Source organism: Zophobas morio, unplaced genomic scaffold (genome assembly GCF_036711695.1).
Source record: "Zophobas morio isolate AGI-343-1 ecotype UQ-CSIRO unplaced genomic scaffold, CSIRO_AGI_Zmor_V1 ptg000021l, whole genome shotgun sequence".
In the NCBI taxonomy this organism is placed as follows: domain Eukaryota; kingdom Metazoa; phylum Arthropoda; class Insecta; order Coleoptera; family Tenebrionidae; genus Zophobas; species Zophobas morio.
In genome coordinates this window covers 7,361,112-7,383,630 of record NW_026972126.1, presented here as the reverse complement: position 1 = coordinate 7,383,630, position 22,519 = coordinate 7,361,112, and the positions used below count along the sequence as shown (strand labels likewise).

Below are 22,519 nucleotides of genomic sequence, written 5' to 3'. Positions count from 1 at the left end.
ACCCACAGTTTCTCTACTTAGATAAAATTTTGTCGCTATGAGGTTAATAAACTTGGCAGTTTAATAAAATGTTAGCTCATCATCTGTTGTGTTTTTTCGTAACTGTAGTAATAGATACCAAAACTGCGGCCGGAAAATTTCCGGCTTTTTTAAAACCAGGGAACTACTCAGGTGAGACGATTTTTACCAAAATTTAAACCAGAAATAGTGTGGATACCATCAGTTACCGCACAGTATGATTTACCGGTTATGTGTTTACCAAAATAATTTCTCAGACATATTTCAAGTTTTATTGGAGACTTGTTACCACAGTAATAATAGAAACATTTCAGTAAACTGGATGTAGACAATAACCAACATCAGTAAAATAAAACAGGCGAGTCCTTTCCAGGCAGATAGATTTGAATTGGCATCCCACATTTTTTTAATAATTGTTGTTTTGCAGTGAATTAACTTCCATGCTGAAAATTGAGCTGACTTTTGTACAGAACTTGTAATTTGCTGAATATAAGTGAAATTTTACGTCGTTTTAAATTTGACTTGAACGTTTAGACTGACATGGATGACAGTGATTAAATTTTCAATGTTTTTCCTGATTTATTCAAATTCAATAGCTCTCTGGGTACAGAATAAGACTGCAAAATGTTTGAAAAATATTTCTATTTTATGGAGTGACCACTTGCCTCCTAGTGTGAGTTATAATTACATGAGTTTTAATATCATAAAACAGGTTTACACTGTTATTTGATCAAATTTGAAAACCGTATAACATAGACTGGATTGAAAAATACGTGATTTCCAGATATTAATAATAGTTATTTATGTATCAGTTATTTATCATACAATAGTTGATACCCTCGGGCGATTTATCAACCCTTGGGTTGGAGGCCCTTGGGTCTCTAAACTGTCGCCCTCGAAATGGTGTAAACCTGTGGTATGTACAAACTACTTCCATTGATTAAATACATATGTATTTAATCAATGCTACTTCATAGAATACCCGTGCCATCTTTGCGCATTCTTGTATTGGTTGCATTTACTTCAGAAAAATTTATTTATTTTTTTGGATTTAAGCAACAAATTAACGATGAAAAAGAAATTAATAATTCACAGTATTTTATGCACTTTAAATAAGATTTGTTTCTTGGATGTTTGGATATATCTGATTTTTTGGAATGATTGGGTTTCTTGAGTTTCTTGGATTCCTTCGGTTTTAAATTCTTTGATTTTTGGATTTTTTTGAATTTTCTGAATATTTTCTATTTTTTGGATTATTCGATTTCTTGTCCTTTTTTATTTTTTAGATTATCTACACAACCAGCAATACACGAAGTAGTAGTTGGTTTCCACCGGATTGCGTTTTCTGTTGAAGTTGCCATGCCAACTATTCTTATTAATTCCCTAACAGTGTCGGGCTGTGCCGCCGGGACACCGGGAAATTTCCCGGTGGGCCCCAAAACAATCTACTCCTTTTATTTTATACAGTTATTTACATTTTTCATATATCTAGGATGTTACAATTTCAAATGCAATAAATATTCATAAAAATATAACAGACGCATAAAAAGCTATATACAGGGTGTCTCAGAAATAAGTACATTAATTTTAACCAGTAACAGAACTCGTGAAACGGAACAACTTTTTTATCTAGCATTTTTTCGAAAACTCAAGTCGAATTTCGAATTTTCCCACCCATATATTCACGAGCCGTCTATGTTCACCTTAAATAATAACTTAAATAATAACAACACTACAACAATGAAGAAGGTACCCTAGCAATCGTTTTGACACTGACAATCATTTTTATGTCAATGTTTTTACTAAACGTTGTCTCTTTAAAGTTTGTTTGGCACAGATTTCTAATTTATAAACGAAATGTGTTGAAATGGCTTTGTTTTCAAATGTGGAATGCACCGATATCGTTTTAACGTACGGTGAAGCTCGGGGAAACGGCACTCGCGCCCAACGAATTTTTTCAGAAAACCTCCCAAATCGTCGTCTGCCAAATGTGCGCAGTTTTAAGAACGTTGCAGCATTTTCGAGAGTACGGATCTTTTAAACCTGCACCTTAGGATCGGGGTAAGTTATGTAGTAATAGAATTGCTAATATTGAAGAAGCTGTTTTGAAGAGTGTCGAAGCTCGACCGGGCACTAGCACGTATCACTGTCTAGTGTGATGTATCGGAGAGTAGTATTTGGAGGATACTCAGAGAACAAATGTACCCCTTTCAGGACCAGAAAGTTCAGTTATTGAAACTATCAGACTTACCACGTAGGCAAAACTTTTGTGAGTGGGTTAATAGAAAAATAAACGAACAAGCAAATTTTGTATCTCTTATACCATCAACTGATGAGGTCGGTTACACGAGGGAAGGTGTTCAACACCCACATTTGGGCCGATGAAATTCCGTACGCCATTAGGGAGCAGGATTTTCAATTTCTCTCTAAATGTTTGTCACATTGACAAGATTAGGAAAATACGTATCCTAGTAACTCTTTTTGACCGTAAATTATTAATTATAATAATTATTAGTGTCTATGGGTGACTGAGGATCCATGGGCGGGTAACCTTAATTGGGATAAAATTTCAACAATTTTTAACTTGATAATTAAAAAGTTCTTGACAAAACTTTACTAAAAAAAGTTGTTGAGTTCAATGAGCTCTATAACTGATTAAAATTAATGTACTTATTTCTGAGACACCCTGTATGTAAATATTAAAGAAGAGTATGTTTTTTACAGTGTAAACTCAGTACGAAACAATAGCACGTCCGTTTCCGTCTTTCTCTCTCTCTCTTTCTCGTCTGTCCAAATTTTTATTAGACAGATAATCTCCGAAACTACTAAACCAGTTGTCAAAATTTGATTAATAATCCCTATCAACAATTTGATGACGTCATCTCCAAAATTTACAACAGTAAAAATAATATTTAAATTTTATAAAATAAGATACTCCTGCACATGTGGTTGATGAACCTCTGTTGAGTTTTTATCCAATTTGAGTTTTTTATTGCTTTTTTCATAAAATAAAAAAGTCAATTTTTGTTGTAAAGTTCTTTTCAATGAATTTTTTAACATTTCACTCCATTTTTAAATTTATTTTTTAAAAAGTGGATTTCTAAAGATTTTGTGATTCCAGCAGATCCATATAGAAATCGCTGATGAGATTCTTGCAAAATTAAAAATAAAAAAAAAACTCTTCAACGTCAAAATTAGCCTGGTTCCTTAGAAAAATGATAAAGCACCTTATAATAAATTAAAAAACAAAATGTGGGGTAAAACGTACCATTTTACGTACTACTATAATTTGCCCTTTTTTTGGTATCATAAGTATATATTTAATTTTATAGAATTGCATACCCCTGCATGTGTGATTCATGAATCTGTGTCGAGTTTTCACCCTAGACATCCAGATTTTTGAGAAAAACATCAAAATTGTATAATAACATTTTACAATTTAACTTTAAAATTGCAAAACCAAATGCTTTGAAAACTTGCAAGCTTTTTAAGATTATCGTAAGCATGGTAAATCGTTAATCAAATTTTTTTGGTTAATGGCATTTAAAAAATTATGACGTCATTTTATAACTTCGCAGAACAAATGTTCCTTAAATTTTATAGAATTACCTACATACTCCATGTATGTGTAATTTAGAATCCGTGTTGAGTTTTTCCCCTTGGCATCGAAATTTTTGGGACAAAATTCAAAATTGTATTTTTTAATTTAACTTTGAAGTGGCAAAAGCGAATGTACTGAAATATTGCAAACGTTTGCAAGTAATAGGAAAGATGATAAATCGTTCATCAAGATTTGTTCGACAAAAAATTATGACGTCATCTTTGAATTCTACCGAACAATGTTCTTTAAATTTTATAAAATAACAGTCTTGCATGTGTGATTTATAAATCCGTGTTGACTTTTTACCCTTAGCATCCAGATTTTTATAAAAAAAACAACATTGTATAACAGTATTTTACAATTTAACTTTGAAATTGCAAAAATTGAATCCTGTAAAATCATAAAGATATTTTAAAATTGTTTTGTGTCCTTTCCTCTGCGTTGAGGATACAAAATCAACCAAATGTAATTTTCTTTTAGCCGCTTTTAATCTGAACGTGTTAAAAGTCGAATTCGGGTGAAATATAAACATAAACAGTCGAAGTTAAGCATATACTGGGAAACTGAGAATGTCTATATTTTTTCCAGTTAGTTACCTCCTTTAAATATATTTCATATAGAGTTGCAGGGATGTTAATTACGCCATTTTATAGAGGTTAATAATTATCACGAAACGAAAATCGCAAAATCTAATTTTATATAACTCTTAAAGAAGCGGAATTTGTCGAACTATATACTTCAACGGTGAGGGAAGTTCACATTATTTTCACTAGCTTTGTTTTTCTTGGTAACGTTGTCAAAATTCTAAAAAGAACATAATTTTTTCAAAACGCCAATGACGCAGGCAAAACTGAAAATAATAATAGTAATAATACTCAAACAACATCTGTGTACAATACCACAGGACCCCACTTTGTAAATTTCTGGGTGGACTCCTATGTCCTCAATCCGACACTGTTCCCTAAGGTATTATTTGGTCAATAACGTACCACAAATCCACGCTATTAAAGACCAATAACAAACCGGTAAGACAAAATTTTTTGAATATGTTTTTTGGTCCAACGATGATAGATGAAAGAATTATCTTTTGTATAGACAGGAAATATTTTTACCACTGATTGATGAAAAGAGCAATTTATTTTTAACCTCCGACGTAAAAACAACTCGTAACCATAGACCGGATCCGTGAGAGCAGAAGGACAAACTGCTAGTTTACTAGAACCTCCCGTCGGAATTATTAGCCTTTACGTGGCTAATTGCATTGTAGAAAAAATTGGTCTAATGTTATTTCAACACGACTTCCTTCACCCTTGAAGTACAGTGCAACAAATCCCGCGTTTTTCAAAAATTAAAAACAAAGATTTTGTGAGCTTTTATTTGTAATAATATGATATACATTAAAACAAATATAGATAATACAGTAGCAATGTAAGGAGCTAAATGACATATTATATTTTTTTTGCGTTTTTCTAGGATAATCAACTTTTTTTAATGACATATTTTTTTAGAGATTCTTGTAGAGCTTGTTTTTCTGAATTCATTAATGTATCTTAATATCTTATAGAATCAAAGGGAGATTGCCTTATACCACTTTCTCTCGCAACTGCCCGTTGTTCAATGTAAGGATTTTTTAAAACAAGTTCAGTTCTTTTTCTGGTAGTTGGTAGCTCTTCTAGGGGAATTTGTGGGTAGTATCTGGTGAGAGGGTTGGTACTGAAGTTCACTTGTTTGCTAGAGAAATCGGAAATATGCGAATTTTCGACCGACGCTAACACGTGGTGTAAATTTGATTTATTGTTTGTAAATTCACAATTCATGTTAGGATTTTAATCATTACTGGTTATAACACAACTTAACAGTCATGCGATTGTTCAGATAAATTACTTGCGAGGAGATTTTATGAGATTCACTTAGTCAGGACTCATCCTTTGTTTATCAAGTTATAAATAAGGTTTCTGTGTGCTTATACTTAAGTGTTACATTATAACACTTCTTAATTCCTCACACAAGATTGCTAATATGTAGTTCATTTACGGCAGTTAAATTAACCTATTGTTGTTCTACTTCGGGAAAGGGAACCGTGGAAAGTGCGGTAGAATTCATAACATCGTGGACTAAGGTACGGATTAATTTTTCCCCCCTTAGGCAGTTATCATTTGGACATAATACAGACGTATTTTGTGTTTATTTATCATGTGTTTGTTTGGGATAAGCTGGGGAGAGTCCACGATATAAACTCTCAAAGCTAATTGTTTTTAAGTAACCAGTCACTTGGATCAAGGCATAATTTAACATCATGTAAGTGCTTTGTTTGAATCGTTGATAAAATGTGGCATAATTTAACATCATGTAAATTCTTTGTTTGAATCGTTGATAAAGTGTTATTAACCTCATGTAATTTTGTTAACTTTGCAACTTTTCACCTCCTGCAAGTTTTCTCTATTTTAGCCTCAGTAATTTTCTTTGCTGTATAATTTAAATTGAACGTAAATTTTCATGCTCTGCAGTTCCTAACCTCACGCATTTTTTTTTGTGCCTGCACAAGCTTTACTTCACATCAGATCTTTCTTTTTGTTTTTATAAATCTTTGCTAGCTTTTTCCCATGTAAATACTTTGTTGATTAATGTTTCCATCATAAATTGTCTTTGCTGTTTCAAATTTCACGAGAGTGTATGGCGAATTTAAATGTTGTTTATATTGTTCTTTTTGGAACTTTCACGCTTGTTCGCTTGTAGTTTAATATCAGAGTTATAGAAATTGAACATTTAAATGGAATAACTAATAACTCAGAAACACGTGGCGGAAGCGGAGTGCGCGGTTCCTTGTCGAGACGCAGATCTTGAGTACCAGTCAGGGGAGCGGTCGGGAAGTCGTGACGCTCGCGTCTTGTACCAATAGCCGGGATTTCCAATCACGAGTTTGCGACCGTAACGGCTTGTTAGCGCGACAAGTTTCTTTGTTAGATAGAGGGGTAGGAGAACAGCCACAACCAGAAGCCCCAAACTCCACTCGTGCCACAACGCCCTCTATGGGTAATTTTGCTGTGCTCTAGAACGAAATTGATATAGCTCGATCGCCACACTCTTACAGCGACCCGGGTGTCCCTCAACTTTTGGAGTCATAAGAATTCACGAGGAGGAGCTCTGGTGCCGTTGTCACTGTGCGGCCTGCTGCATAGTTTTTATTAAAATGTTGTTCTCTTGTTGACTGCCACAATTTTAAATTTGTCGTCACACGTCCGTAATAACTTGTGTATTTGCATCCAGTTACTTTACTTCAGATTTTTTCTTTGTTTTTATTAAATTTGTGATATTTAAATATTTGCATTGATTTCGAACGTTTAATTTGATTTTATTCAAAGAAGAAAACTACAAGATAATGTAAACTTAAAAGTCTGTCTTTAATGGTCTCTTACTTGGCGTTGTGACTTTCAGGTTCAGTTTAGAAAATCTTAGAGGGTGGACAACCTCATTAAATTTTATTGTCGGATTATGGGGGGGTTTAAAAGGACGGGCTCTATCGGTTACCTGTTATAGATTTGAGTGGATCAGAAAAATGGCTAAAGTTTGTTTGACCACAAATTTTAAATATTCTGCCCCTGCTTTCTCAATTATTTATTAAGATATTTTATTTCTGTAAAGCGCAATGGATTTTTTAATACAATTTCTGCTAATGTATTTTTTTGAAAATTTAAAATTGATCCATAAATAGCGAAAACCAGATAATCTCATACTCATCACAATTTTAACGCGTTGTAATTTTTTTTTTTGACAACAAAATTTAAAAAACGGAAAAGCAGTCTGGGTAGGGTTTTTTACGCTCATTTCAACGGTGTAAAGTTTATTATAATCGAACGTATACTTTTGACAAAAACTTGGGTAGCAGTTTATATGTATTTCTCTATGCTGGAACATGCTTGAGCTCACCCTTAAAATGGTGAAGAGCTTATGAATATTATGGTTACCTGGTTTCTTAATAAACTCGTCGTAGATTAGAGACAAACCAAGTATAATAATCCCAGCAGGTCAGGTAAAGGATTCTTAGAGAAAAACAAAACAATATTTTTGAGTATTTGTGTAAAAAGTAATTGTAGAGTAACGAATTTCTTCCAATCACTAATTATGCAGCACACAATACATATATTCTGCAACCAGTAAAACACAACGTACCTACACGATTATTTACAGTTTAATAAAATTTCACAGTAATAAAATCGCCAATAGACAGACCAACTAGGACAGATAGACAAAAGGTTTACTGTTTACTCAATAATTAGTGAAAACTCGAGATGTTAATAAATAGGTTCACTTCACTTTACCTATGTGAAATATGCCAGAAAAACAATAGATCTTAATTATTATACTTATGCACGATTTCTTTCATTTCTGAACTATTATTTTATTTCCTTAGATGAACTGGCCTTCGTATCTCCACACATCAACCCATGCAAAAACTTTTATGCTTATTCTTGCAACTCATGGATTACTCATGTAAAGAAACCACCATACGAACCCATCTGGAACCCATGGATAGAAGTGAACCACAAAATAAAGCAACGCTTATCAAACATCCTAACCCGCCATGATCCGCTTCTGGTTAAACCGCAAATATTCCACCGTTCTTGCATGAGAATCATAGACCACGAAACAAAATATTTACAAGAACTCAAATCGCTGGTGGAAAATTTAGGAGGTTGGCCGTTAACTGATAAAAACTGGAACGATGCGAATTACCAGTGGTTTCATCAACTAGCAAAAATCACAAAAACGTTGGGGATTCATCCGATTTTGAAAATTCACGCTGATTTGGACTATTTAGATCCTAAGCAGTTTGTGATCTATGTAGAACCTGGAGATTTAATTTTTCCTCAGTATATTTTAACGGGGAAAAATCATCTTGCAGAGTTGGAAGCATATGAAAAGTGGATTTTGGATACCGCGACACACATGTATGACGACATGGCAGACCGTATTTTTCCGAGTGAAGTTAAAGAAATTATAAAGTTTGAAATGCATTTGGCGAAAATTATGGATTTAAAACAATGGCATGAAAGAACGACTGTTAAAAAAGTACTAAAAAAATTTTCTGTCGATTGGATGGGAGTCTTAAATGGTATTTTTGGTGATTTCACCGAGATACAATATAATACGACTCTTGCTATTAAAAATTATGCATATTTAAAAAATGTGCTTTTCTTGATTAGCACAACAAAACAGAAAACGGTGGCTAACTACATAATGTGGTCCGTTATTAAAGATTTGTCACGAGATACTACTCATCATATGCGAGAATTGAATTTTTTAATTGATCATGCTATTTTGGGTGTTACTGGCGATATTTCGAGAGACTATGAGTGCCTAGACAAAGCTATTAAATATTTTGGTTCTTTGCTAGTCCCTCCATACTTAAAATCATTTGTTAGTCCTCAAGTTTTTTCAAAAGTAACATCAATGGTTAATTCAATTAAAACAGAATTTGTAAATATTTTACATAATAATCACTGGTTAAGTAAAGAAGCAAAAATAGCTACAGCTGAAAAAATTAATAATATTGAACTATATCTAGGATATCCTTCCGAAATTTTCAATGGAACTCCAGCAGAACATTACCATCACACAGTAAGTCCTCAGTCACGAGTTAAGAAAAGTTGTTTGGAATTAAAAAATATCTTTTAAAGAACTACGTTTGCTTAAAAATGCGGGTCCTCTGTACTGACATTTTCATTAAGCTTTACAAAGTGGTATATTTTAAATTTTATCGTCTCACTAATCACAGCAGTGAGACGATAAAAAATTGCCACCTGTATATATTTTTTTAAATATGTTTTAAGGTTCAAATGACGAGTGATCATTTCATGAACATAATTAAGCTGAAAAGTTTCCAGCAGAAACACCTTCTGTCGCAGATTTCCGAAAAAACTAATCCTGTAGTGTAAGTACTTAAAATCAAAATAATTATGAATAAAATTATAATTTGTACTGCAGTTGGCCTTCCTCTCCTTTCGATGTTAATGCGTACTACAGTGTGTTACAAAATGCAATCTGTGAGTTTTATAACAGTATGTAATGTGAATACATGCATAGTTTTTTCGTTTCAGTTGTACCTTTGGGGCTTTTGCAACCTCCATTTTTTCACCCAAATCGAGAAACAATTTTTAACTTTGGCGCTTTAGGAGTGTTAATTGGACACGAAATTTCTCATTCTTTAGATCCTACTGGTATTTTGGCTGATGCTACAGGAAAAATTGCTAAATGGCTACCAGAACAGGACTTAGCTGCTTACAGAAAACACATTCATTGCTTTGGGGATGATGCAACAATATTGGGGGAGAACATAGCTGATAGCAGTGGACTAAAAATTAGTTTGGAAGTTATAAAAAATAAAAAAGTTAATCATAAACTTAAATATTTTTTCATTAGTTTTGCGCAGGTACAGTTTGCTCTCACAGTACACATATAATGTAATTATAATTTTTTTTAGATGTGGTGTGAAACGTCTGCAAACATGGAAATGTTTACTGGTGATGAACATGCCACAAATGCCAACCGAGTAAAAAATTTAATCAATAACAAGGACTTCCAAGAAGTATTTGCCTGTGATTCTAGCAAATCTTGCGAATTATGGTAGTCAATAAATCTTTAAATAAAATCGGCAATTATTTTCATTTTTATTTAAAATGAAATGACAGGACAAACTATCACAGTGGATGAGTTTTAAACCATTCAAAGCCCAAGTTTAAATATTGCACCCTTGTATATGGCATTCAGGGGCTTCAAAAGGTTCAAATTACTGATTTGTGGGCAGTGTGACACTATCAAGTAAAATTGACGCCCTTAATCCAATAAAGAGAGTAAAACTTTACCTAATAAAACATTACACTTGTACTTGTTAATAAAATTAGCCAATTTGTTTTTCCAACTCGCGTATTTGCATCAATAAGTCGTTTTTTCTTTGTATTTTTGTAAGTTGTTCAGGCTCAGGTTTCGGTATCAAACCATTTTTCAATTTTTCTTCCAAAGCTTCCACTTCCCTTAGTCGCTTCTTCAAATTTTTCAGCTTTTTAGCTGGATCTGTTTGTGCAGGTGTGTCTTTTGTTTTTTCACTAATTGTGGTGTTTTCTAGCTGCTTTGTTACTTCTTCAACTTCTAAAACATGCAATATTCAGCGAGTGAACGTCGAGTGTAAATAAAAACGTACTTTTATTTTTCTTTTTAGGTTGTTTTTTTTCTTTGTCTTCTATAATAAAAAGCCCGGGAATGGGACGGTGTGCTGTTTCTCCCGTCGATAGCTTGACTGGTTCAGGTTTCGTATTTTTGTTCATGAATTGTTTGCCCTTACTTTCATACAATGGCACTTCTTCTTGTGGGACATAGCCTTCCTTAACTCTGCGAGCTTTACGCCAAGTTCCGTCAGGTCTTTGAGAAGCAGGTATAAAAGTATCCCCTGAAGAGAGTAATTTTGAGGTTAGCTTTATTGAATATTTCAAAACAATATACCGCTTTCAGTCACAACGTTATTGGAATACATTTTAAAATTCCTGTTAAGAATTTCTTTTGTATTCACGTCCTACTTAACAAACAGCAGCAAAATTCGTTGTTTATGTCTTGTTACGACTGAAACATTTTTCAATAACACACTTTTCCACCACTAGCACACTGCTACTGCCATGGTTGCTGTCAATACTGTCATTGCAGTAATGTCAAGCTATTGCCAATATTTTGTGTTGGTGGGTTGGTAGTGCGACATACAATTTACGCAGGAAGTGGCTAGTCTCTTCTAGACGGTAACATACGGTAATTTAATGAAATAAACTATAAACATTTTTAATTTGCGAAACTACAACCAAAAGAGTTAAGCCAGTTGTCCATTATCGATTTTTATTCTCAATACTTTTATAGCATTAAATTTTATGAAAGAAAATTAAATTTTTGTATATGCAACCAACAATAACAAAGTGATTATACGAAAAGAACGTATAGTCGACGCACAATGAAAAAACTAGGAAACAAATATGTTGGTAACGGAATATCAGTAATTTTACCATTCTTAGGCCTGCTAATTATTATTAATGTTAATATTAATATTATTATTAGGAGAGCGATCGGGTAGAGGCTAGCCTGTTATGCCCGCGCTAAATCAAGTGGGGGTAAAAGTGAAAAAACTAAGTTTTAGAACAATCTTTGTCATATTCGGTTTTGAAGCCCACTTCCCGCTACGGATGAGGCTAAAACAATATCTTTGGGCAAAACGTTCCAATCATCAAACACTCTATTCATTATGAAGCTCTGTCTTACAGTGGTGCGAAATTTGTCTTTAAGTAGTTTAAGTGGATGACCTCTTGTGCAATCAGATGTGTTCGGTGGAAATAGGCATTTAATTGGTGAAAGATCGTTGCTCAACGCCTGGTATATAAGGTCGCCTTTTTTACGTCTTTCAGCGATAGAGCATAGATTGATTTGTTTCAGCCTATCGGGGTATGATCTTCGATTTTTGTCGAATGGAATCCTAGTTGTACTACGTTGTACAGCCTCCAAGAGGAAAATATCTCTTTGGAGGACGAGACTTAAGACTTCGTTGGCAAATTCCGGGATGGGTCTAACGTACGTTTTGTAAAGCTTCAAAAAACTAAGGGATTGGCTTTGACAAGTGTTTTGCTTAAAAGAAAAAGCATTTTATTAGGCTTCTTCGTGACCTGCAAGATATGGTCAGACCAAAGGAGGCTGGAGCAAACGTGAACACCCAAATCCATATGGCATTCAGTGGTGGCAAGCCTGTACCTTTCGATACTACACACGTGTCGGGGATTTCCTTTACCAAGATGCAAAGTAACGCATTTGTCTAAGTTTATGAGCAATAACCAAACTTGAAACCATTTGTAAAACGAACGACGGTCAGGTGATAAGGATGAAAAATTGTCGCAGACGTTGTAGAGCTTGATGTCGTCTGCAAACATGGCAAAAGACGATGTTATAATATTCTTTTAATGTCGGCTGTATACGCTATAAAAAGCAGAGGACCCAGTACGGACCCCTGAGGCACTTCACTCAGAACATCAATTGATCTACTGAGAGCGTCTCCAGTCTTCACTCTAAAGGTTCGGTCACTTAGGAGTGAATCAATCCATGGATGCAAATTACCGCGTAGTCGAAGATGGTCCAATTTATGTAAGAGTCGGCCTTTCGGAACTCTGTCGAACATCTTCGAGAAATCAAAATATACGTTATCCAACGGTCGTTCCGAATCTGCATCTTTTGTCCAGTCGGACATGTAGCACAAGAGGTTTGACTGAACAGATCTACCGGGCAAGAATCCGTGTTGTTCGCGTGGAATGAGCTGGTGTGTCACTATAGAAATGCAGTCATGTGCTCATATATCATGGATTCCATCACCTTGACCACAAGAGATATTAAAGTGACAGGCCGGTAATTAGAAGCATCAAACTTATCGCCTTTTTCGAAAACCGGACGAATTATTGCCGTTTTCCAGTCTAAGGGAGCTTTTTCCGACATGAAAGATTTTTCCATCAAAATTGAGAGTGGAACCGCGAGGGACAGTCTTTCAAAACATTGACCGAAATAAGATCTAGACCAGGGGATTTGTATATTTTTGTTTTCTTTAGTTTACTAAGACTATCTCGCTAGAAAAACTCGGGTCTTCAATACAGTTCGGATTATAGTTGCTGGACAAACTTAAATCCTTTAGAGGAGGATCTACTATGACCCCTCTGGCAAATGTGTCTGCAAATAGATTCGCAACACTGTCGTTTTCGTGGACTGCTACACCGGAATCATCTTTGAGTTGAAGTGATCTATGTTGTGATTTCGGGTTTTTACTTTTACTTCTTTTTATTAGAAAATTGGAAAATTAACTTTTGTTAATCATTTATTTATAATTATTATTGTTTTTTTTTTTACATAGCAACTGTTCCAATATAAAATTAACACTCTTATTAAAATTTCATTTCCATCAACAACTCATTAACACCTTCTCCAAATTTTATTAATTGATGCTTGACATAAATTGTTCTTTCAGGTTTTCAAATTTAATGTTTCCAAGAGGTTTGGTAAATATGTCGGCGATTTGTTTTTCAGTTGAACAATACTTTATGTTTATAATACCTTCTCGCACCTTTTCATTTATAAAATGAAATCTTACATCTATGTGCTTGCTCCGTCGATTGAACTGTCCGGTTTTCACTATTGAGATTGCACTCTGATTATCAACGTACAAATCTATCTTCACTTCACCATTGGTAAGTTCATCAATTAGAGATTTGAGGTAGAGAAGTTCTTTAACACATTCTGCAGCAGATATACAGGGTGTCTCAGAAATAAGTACATTAATTTTAACCAGTAACAGAACTCATGAAACGGAACAACTTTTTTATCTAGCATTTTTTCAAAAACTCAAGTCGAATTTTGAATTTTCCCACCCATATATTCACGAGCCGTCTATGTTCATCTTAAATAATAACTTAAATAATAACAACACTACAACAATGAAGAAGGTACCCTAGCAACCGTTTTGACACTGACAGTCATTTTTATGTCAATGTTTTTATTAAACGTTGTCTCTTTAAAGTTTGTTTGGCACAGTAGGCACAGATTTCTAATTTATAGACGAAATGTGTTGAAATGGCTTTGTTTTCAAATCTGGACTGTACCGATATCGTTTTAACGTACAGTGAAGCTCGGGGAAACGGCACTCGCGCCCAACGAATTTTTTCAAAAAACCTCCCAAATCGTCGTCTGCCAAATGTGCGCAATTTTAAGAACGTTGCAGCATTTTCGAGAGTACGGATTTTTTAAACCTGCATCTCAGGATAGGGGTAAGTGACGTAGTAAGAGAATTGCTAATATTGAAGAGGCTGTTTTGAAGAGTGTCGAAGCTCGACCGGGCACTAGCACGTACCACTGTCTAGTGGGATGTATCGGAGAGTAGTATTTGGAGGATACTCAGAGAACAAATGTACCCCTTTCAGGACCAGAAAGTTTAGTTATTGAAACTAACAGACTTACCACGTAGGCAAAACTTTTGTGAGTGGGTTAATAGAAAAATAAACGAACAAGGAAATTTTGTATCTCTTATACCATCAACTGATGAGGTCGGTTACACGAGGGAAGGTGTTCAACACCCACATTTGGGTCGATGAAATTCCGTACACCATTAGGGAGCAGGATTTTCAATTTCTCTCTAAATGTTTGTCACATTGACAAGATTAGGAAAATACGTATCCTAGTAACTGTTTTTGACCATAAATTATTAATAATTGTAATAATTATTAGTGTCCATGGGTGACTGAGGATCCATGGGCGGGTAACCTTAATTGGGATATAACTTTAACAATTTTTAACTTGATAATTAAAAAGTTCTTGACAAAACTCTACTAAAAAAAGTTGTTGAGTTCAGTGAGCTCTATAACTGATTAAAATTAATGTACTTATTTCTGAGACACCCTGTATACTCAGCTTCTGTGCTTGAAAGTGAAACTATTGGCTGTTTCCTGGAACACCACGATATGGGTCCACCACAAAAAAATATTATGTACCCTGTTGTACTTCTGCGTGTTTCAGTGTCCCCTGCAAAATCTGAATCACAATAGGCAATCATTCTCTCACTGTTTTGGCCATCGTAGCACAGTCCATCATTTTTTGTAGATATCAAATAGCGAAACACTCTTTTTACTGTTACAATGTCTTGATTTGAAAAATTTTCCATTTTTCTACTACAGTAATTCACTGCATATGATATGTCTGGTCTGGTCTTGTTGTTTAAATATAATAAACTTCCAACAGCTTCTCTGAATGGATAATTAATTTTTACCATTTTATCTTCTGAACTTATATCTTGTTTGACCATGGGGGTAGGTACAGGTTTGGAGTTTTGCATATTAAATTTTTCTAAAGTTGCTTGTACATAATCTTGTTGTGAAAGTATAACTTTTCCATCATGTTTTTGAATACTAATTCCTAAAAACCTATTAGGATTTTTTTCACTTGTCATTTCAAATTCGGTTTGAAGATTTTTCAATAACAATTTCATTTCTTCTTCACATTTGCTGATCAATAATCCGTCATCTACAAAGATTGCTAATAACATGGTCTTTTCTATATTCGTAAATAAACATTGATCACTAATAAGTGGTTTTAAACCATTCAGTTTTAAAGATGTAGTAAAACGTTCATTCCATTTCATAGGAGCTTGTTTTAGGCCATATAGCGATTTCGACAATTTACACACTTTGTTTTCAGTTTGTTCACATTTGAACCCCTCTGGTACATGCATAAAATTTCTTCTGAAATATGCATTTGGTGCATATCCTACAAAAAGATACCTTTTACTTCTAGGGTCAAGTTTGTGTAAATTTCCCAGTGTCTTTGCATATGCTACAGAACCAAATATTTGTAATCTGGACAGATCAGGTTTCATTTTGGTCCAGTATTCTATTGGTGTTTTGTCTATTGCTTCTGTAGGACTTCGATTTAACAGATACGCTGCTACATACGCAGCTTCGCCCCAAAAATCTTTACTTAGCTTGCTGTCAAAAATGCTGTTTTTACGTCAAATTTGGTAACTGACATATTATACTTGGCAGCCAGTGCTAACATTATTCTTACTGAGCTTATGTTCACAACTGGACTGAATGTTTCGTTGTAATCTATTCCCTTATGTTGTTGGCACCCTCTTACTACCAACCTTGCTCTATATTTTCCATTATCTTTAACTTTGAATACCCACTTGCTTGTCAGAATGCGATGTTTGTCTACTTCATTTATATTCACGTAACTCCATGTAAGATTTTTATTCAGAGATTCTTTTTCTTCACGTATAGCCTCAAGCCATTTGTCCTTTTCTGGTCCCTTGACTGCTTCTTCATAAGTCAATAACGCTTCTTCTTCAACAAAGTTTACAATATAATCTTTAAGTTTTACAGATTGTTTTAATTTTCTTCCACTTCTTGTTTCTGCGGTGCCTTCTCCTCTTCTTGATTCTGTGATGCCTTCTCCTCTTCTTGATTCTGTGATGCCTTCTCCTTCTCCCAAAATTATATTTTGTACTTCTATTTGATTTGGTTTTTGTCTAATGTCTTGTTCATTTTCAGTTTCGGTTTCTGAATTTTCACCTGTATTGTTTTCTTCTAGTTCTGCATTCTGTTCCTGATTTTCTTCGTCGCTTTCTATAAAATTTATTTTGCTTGTTCTTCTGTAATCAGCCAAAGATTGACTACCTGGTTCATTGAAGATAACATCTCGGTGTATTTTTATTTCCTTAGATTTTTCATCCCATAAGCGGTAACCATTTGGTGCATATCCTACAAAAAGATACCTTTTACTTCTAGGGTCAAGTTTGTGTAAATTTCCCAGTGTCTTTGCATATGCTACAGAACCAAATATTTGTAATCTGGACAGATCAGGTTTCATTTTGGTCCAGTATTCTATTGGTGTTTTGTCTATTGCTTCTGTAGGACTTCGATTTAACAGATACGCTGCTACATACGCAGCTTCGCCCCAAAAATCTTTACTTAGCTTGCTGTCAAATATCATCGCTCTTGCCTTTTCCAATAAGGTTCTATTTAATCTTTCTGCTTTTCCATTTAGTTGTGGACTATGGGGTATAGAATAATCCAGAACAATGCCTTTATTTTTTGTCCAGAGTTTAAAATTCGATGACGTATATTCACCACCATTGTCACAACGTATTTTTACCACCTTTTGATTATGATAAGCTTCTGCTTCTCTAATAAAATCTTTTAAATGTTCTGATACTTCACTCTTATACTTCAATAGAAAAATTCTACAATAATGAGTATAATCATCTAACACTGTTAAAATGTATCGTTTTCCATCCCAAGTTTCAGGATCGATTGGGCCGCATACATCTGTATGTAGAATTTCTAGTGGTCTTCTTGCCCTCTGTCTCGTTGTATTAAAAGGGAGTCTTGTTTGCTTTGCTTTCATGCAGACTTCACAGAAACCCATTTGACACTTCTTTTTATTCAGTTTCATGCCTGTCGATAGATCTATTAATCTTTTTATATTCTTTGTTCCCAAATGTCCTAGCTTTCTATGCCAGTCTTTTACTGAAGTATTTTCTGCAAGATAACTCTCTTCCTTACTTTGATTTATACTAACCATATATAAACCACTTTCAATTTTTTTTCCTTCAAGTATTTTTTCATTGTTTTTCTTTATTACTACCTTTTCTTTAGTAAATGTTACTTCACCATCATTCTCTGTTATAGCATTAACTGACAGTAGATTTTTGCTTAATTCGGGTACAAAAAGTACATCATTCAGTATACATGAACTTCCTTCAACTGTTCCTTTCCCTTCTGCCTTCATTTTTTCATTCTTCTTTGCAACTTGTATGTTACTTTCGATATTTTCTAATGCTGTAAACATCACTTTCGAGTTGACCATGTGGGATGAACATCCTGAATCAACTATAAAATCTTGCGTTGTCAATCTTCTGTCTTCTGTAAGAAAGGCTATCTTCTTTTTTTCTAATGATTTTGTCTTATCTCTAAAGAAACAGTCTTGCTCTTTATGGTTTGTTTTCTTGCAAATCTTGCATTGGTTATTTGTCTTTTTGGGACAGTTATTTGCAATATGTCCAGAGGATCCACACTTAAAACATTTTACTTCGCCAGCACCCTTTTCTTTCCATTTTCGGCAAAATCTTGTATCATGCGAACTACTTTTACAATGTTTACAAAATCTTTCTGAACTTTTAAATGCAATATCTCTCTCACTTTCCTTGCTACGGTTTTCTTCGGATAGTAGTCTTGCTATCAATTTTGGTAAGGTTTTCTCATTATCTTGAGTAGATTCCCAGACAGTCCTGAAGAAACCATAACTTTGAGGTAAAGATGACAGTATTTTTGACATTAACATGTTGTCATCAACTGTTTGATTTAGACTTTTTAATTTGTGTGCAATACTCTCTATTTTGCTAATGTGAGTAGCCATATCAGTACCTTTTCCAAATGTGTAGCTGTAGAACTCTTGCAGCAAATTACATATTTGTTCTGAAGTGCTTCTTTCAAAAATATTTTTGATTTTTTCGAACATTTCTTTGGAGGTGGTGCAGTCCATAATGTGCATCATGTACTTTTTGTCTATTGACGTCACAATTAGTTTTTGCGCTTTTGCATCATTTCTCACCCATTTAGTTTTATCTTCCTCCTTTTCCTCACTAGATAGAAGCTTGTCTCCATTTACTATTCCAAACAGATCATAAGCCTTAAATGTTACTACTATTTGAAATTTCCACAACTGATACGTGGTTTCATCTTTGAGCTTTTCTATTAAATAAATTCACCTCTTCTGTCAACGCCATTATTTTTGCTTTTTTTTTTCTTCTTATGTCACTGTCAAATACGTTTTCTTCCTTTTCGAGTTTTATTTCTCTCGTTAAGGTTCTAAAAATTTCTTCTTCTAGCTTTACTGCCTCAGTACTTGCGAGTATTCTGGGCCCATAACCTGTTGTGATTTCTGGTTTTTACTTTTACTTCTTTTTATTAGAAAATTGGAAAATTAACTTTTGTTAATCATTTATTTATAATTATTATTGTTTTTTTTTTTTTTTACAAGGCAACTGTTCCAATATAAAATTAACACTCTTATTAAAATTTCATTTCCATCAACAACTCATTAACAATCTAATGGTACGAATATGTTTGAAAAGGCTTTTTGGATTTGTGTTACCGGCTATACGCATTTCGTATACAAATCTAGTTTCCCTAATAATATACGAAAGATGATTTGAAAACTCTCTATGGATTTTGTAACTAGATTAGGAACCTGTTTTTTGAAGGTGCGCCACAGCTGTCTTTTTTTAGTACCAAACCTAGAATTTTGTTATTGATCCACGGTTTGGAGACCGATCTTTTTGAAACAATAGTAGAGGTACACTGTGAGGAGGCGGTCGGTAAAGTTGTCTTAAACAAATTCCAGTTTTCGGAAACCGATACAGCTGAGATATATGATTCCCAATCCAGTTGATTAAGCTGTTTTCCCAACGCCTTGAAATCTGTTACTTTTCTTATAACTGTAATGGTTCTCAATCGCCTTGTACAGCAAAGGTGTATATTAGTCATCAAAGTTAAACGATCAGATTTGCTAATTGGATTAAGATATTCCAACCTGGCAACAGAATCTTCTTCCGAAGTTATTATCAAGTCAAGCACCGAAAGTGTTTGGTTTAATCTGTAACTTGTTGGTTTCGTGTGTAACTAACTGAGATGACTATCGACCAGCAAATCCACCAGAAGCTGAGCAGATGGCGTATGTAAACTATTGCCGTTAATCGGCCCATCCACCTCCGGAAGATTTTTAAAATCTTCAAAAATGTAGACTTTATCATATCTTTTAGTTATATCACCAATGTACACCAATAACTTCATATCATCGCTTCATCGCTAATGTGCGACAAAGGAGGTCTATAGACACATCCTAAAACAAATGTGGTAGATTGCCTCTCGCGCCAACTTTTTTTCCAGCTCAAGACATATTTTTATTTTTATTTGTACTTTTCTGCATCTGTTTTTTATGCTTTTATAATTGACTACAGGATACACGTCGTACAACAATTGGAGTACATCGCCTATGTCTTCGATATACGTTCTCAGCAATCCTAAAACATCACTGGTGCCCAGGGCGTTGTCCATAAATTGTTTGGTCGTAGTTCAGTGGGTATTAAGTGGCGCTATTTATTAAGTATGGGTAAGACCAGTAAGATCCTAGAATTTCGGCCTCTGGTGAGGAATCATCTCCTAATTGCCTCTTTCCAGCTACATCCTTAATGGTGGTAACAGATTTTGTAACCGGAGTCTGAGGAGTTTCAACTTCAATCGGGCAGTCGTTAGCAAAATGACCGGTCATTTTACACTTAAAGAAAACGTCGCCAAAAGTAAAGAATACCCGGTAGTTTGTGTCATCGTACTTTAGGACTAAAGAATTGGGAAGATTAATTTTAACGTCAGGGTGAGCATGTATTTGCCTACGAAAGTACATGTGCAAATTCGTCTTGAACACTTGTTTTCATAAATGTCATAGGAGTTACAGCCGTAAATCCTAAGGATTTAATTCTGTCCTCGAAAACGGTGTGGGGAATCGATGGACAAACATTTGACAAAACAATTCGACTAGCAGGATTTATTAATCCGCTAGCCAATGCTCTTGTCCTCTACTTTGATGGTGGACTACTTTTCATCTATTAGTGCTTTGGTACTGGGATAAATGTAAACTCGATCATTAGAAATTTTTGAAGCAAACAATATGTTTTTCGGTGTAACAATATTACCTATTTCCACGAAGAGCAAAAATAAGATAACGCTTCTCGCATCCAAAAATAAGGATGCAAGATCGGAAATCTTTAAATTTTCTCCTCAAAAGAAATCCCGACCACCATAAAAAAATCAAAAATTGTTAATCGGTGACTCGGCAGCAGATGAGTGTCGTCCAACAATAAAATAATTGGAATCGACTCACCAAATTTGACGTCAAAGTCGGAGCAGCTTTACACATGGCTTGCACCTTGTCCCTTGTCTCCCACACTCACTCAGTCAGAATAGGTTAGCACCAGTAGGTCAGAGTAGTGTAGGTCACTTTTCAAGTGATTGTGGATAAATGATCGGTAGATATTTTTTTACAAATTGTCATCAAAGTTGACATCTGAATTTTAAATTTCCACAGACAATGAGTGCTTGAACGTAATATCTTTTCTTATGCGTTCTTGAAAACAATCTTAACAACGCTAATCTCAACGTGATTTGATATATCAGAATACCAAGTAACAGAACAGTTATTAAAATAAATTACTAAAAAATTCACAGTTACATTATGGACATTTACGAAGCTGCCAAGTGGTTTTTCATTGTGCGTCGACTTTATTTATCATTCGCCCTATTTTCCGGTTCTCTCAACTTCAGATTCTGTTAGTATATCTAGATCTACATTTTTTTCGCCTAATTTCCGTTCGCCATTATAATTACGTTCGGTTTTACATAGAAATCTAGTGGGTGGTTTTTAATGACATTTAAGATTCAGCAAATATGAATAATGAGAAATAAATATATTAAATTACTTCTCTACTGTGGAACTAATCTAAAGCGGGATCCAGAGGTTCCAATCTTTTTTGAAAACCACCGGAGATTTTACTAGATTGAAACTTTTAGTTAAGTAAGTCGTATTAGTGGCAGGTATTTTTTTTTAACTTCGTCGAAAATGCAGGCAAAGTTTGTTTTTGCAATGAAATTGTATACATATTGTTTTTTAACTTTTATTTTTTCTCCCCGTACAGTGGTCAGTGGTACAACAGATGTCGAATAGCCCCTACCCAAGCAGCAGACTGTCGTCTAATTCACGTCAATTTTTGGTCATAACTCGTGGGCGACGTCATTCGCCCAAAAAATCACGTGAAAATGACGAGATTTTTATGACTTACTTTTGACGTCAATTAATGACGTCAAAAGGCCGTCCTTTCTTCGTAATTTTTTATAGATTATATGATCAATTAGATGTGGGTCGTCGTATTCTTTAAAAAGTGGCCTTCATAATGCTTGATTATATTTACAGCAAAAAATACAACGGCTTAATTAGAAATACACCAAAGACAAGTTTTTTCATTCTAATAATTTCTAATAAAATAATTATTTCTGAAAACTTGTTTACTCTGGAAATGTTATTTTGTAAGTACCTGCTTGGTAAATTATAAGTACAACATCTGGGGTTGAGCGAAAAGACCCAACGACACAAACAAAGTCATAAAAATTCTTTGTCCATTGTCCCTAAAACGGGACAAGGTTTTGAAGAATTCCTTCGTCGAAATTTGATTTTATAAAGACGTTTATAAAGTGATGACGGTTACCAAAAAAATTCGAGAGTGATTAATATTCA

The 22,519-nt window shown here is 34.3% G+C and overlaps 3 protein-coding genes across 3 annotated transcripts; 1 reads left to right on the top strand and 2 right to left on the bottom strand.

Annotated features, from left to right (window-relative positions):
- Positions 1-68: 68 nt before the first annotated feature.
- On the top strand, positions 69-10,267 carry LOC135133237 (neprilysin-1-like). Its single transcript, XM_064061566.1, has 6 exons — positions 69-171; positions 8,031-9,238; positions 9,451-9,551; positions 9,605-9,663; positions 9,718-10,049; positions 10,101-10,267. The coding sequence occupies exons 1-6, from the start codon at positions 69-71 to the stop codon at positions 10,245-10,247; spliced, it is 1,950 nt and encodes a 649-aa protein (XP_063917636.1). The 3' UTR covers positions 10,248-10,267.
- On the bottom strand, positions 10,264-11,301 carry LOC135133243 (partner of Y14 and mago-like). Its single transcript, XM_064061574.1, has 3 exons — positions 11,117-11,301; positions 10,818-11,063; positions 10,264-10,765 (listed from the first exon to the last, which is right to left on the bottom strand). Exons 1-3 carry the CDS (start codon positions 11,145-11,147, stop codon positions 10,518-10,520), a joined length of 525 nt encoding a protein of 174 aa, XP_063917644.1. The 5' UTR covers positions 11,148-11,301; the 3' UTR covers positions 10,264-10,517.
- A 480-nt stretch (positions 11,302-11,781) lies between these two features.
- On the bottom strand, positions 11,782-13,129 carry LOC135131661 (uncharacterized). The gene is made up of 5 exons (XM_064059507.1): positions 13,010-13,129; positions 12,638-12,953; positions 12,313-12,563; positions 11,915-12,235; positions 11,782-11,832 (listed from the first exon to the last, which is right to left on the bottom strand). The coding sequence occupies exons 1-5, from the start codon at positions 13,127-13,129 to the stop codon at positions 11,782-11,784; spliced, it is 1,059 nt and encodes a 352-aa protein (XP_063915577.1).
- Positions 13,130-22,519: the final 9,390 nt, after the last annotated feature.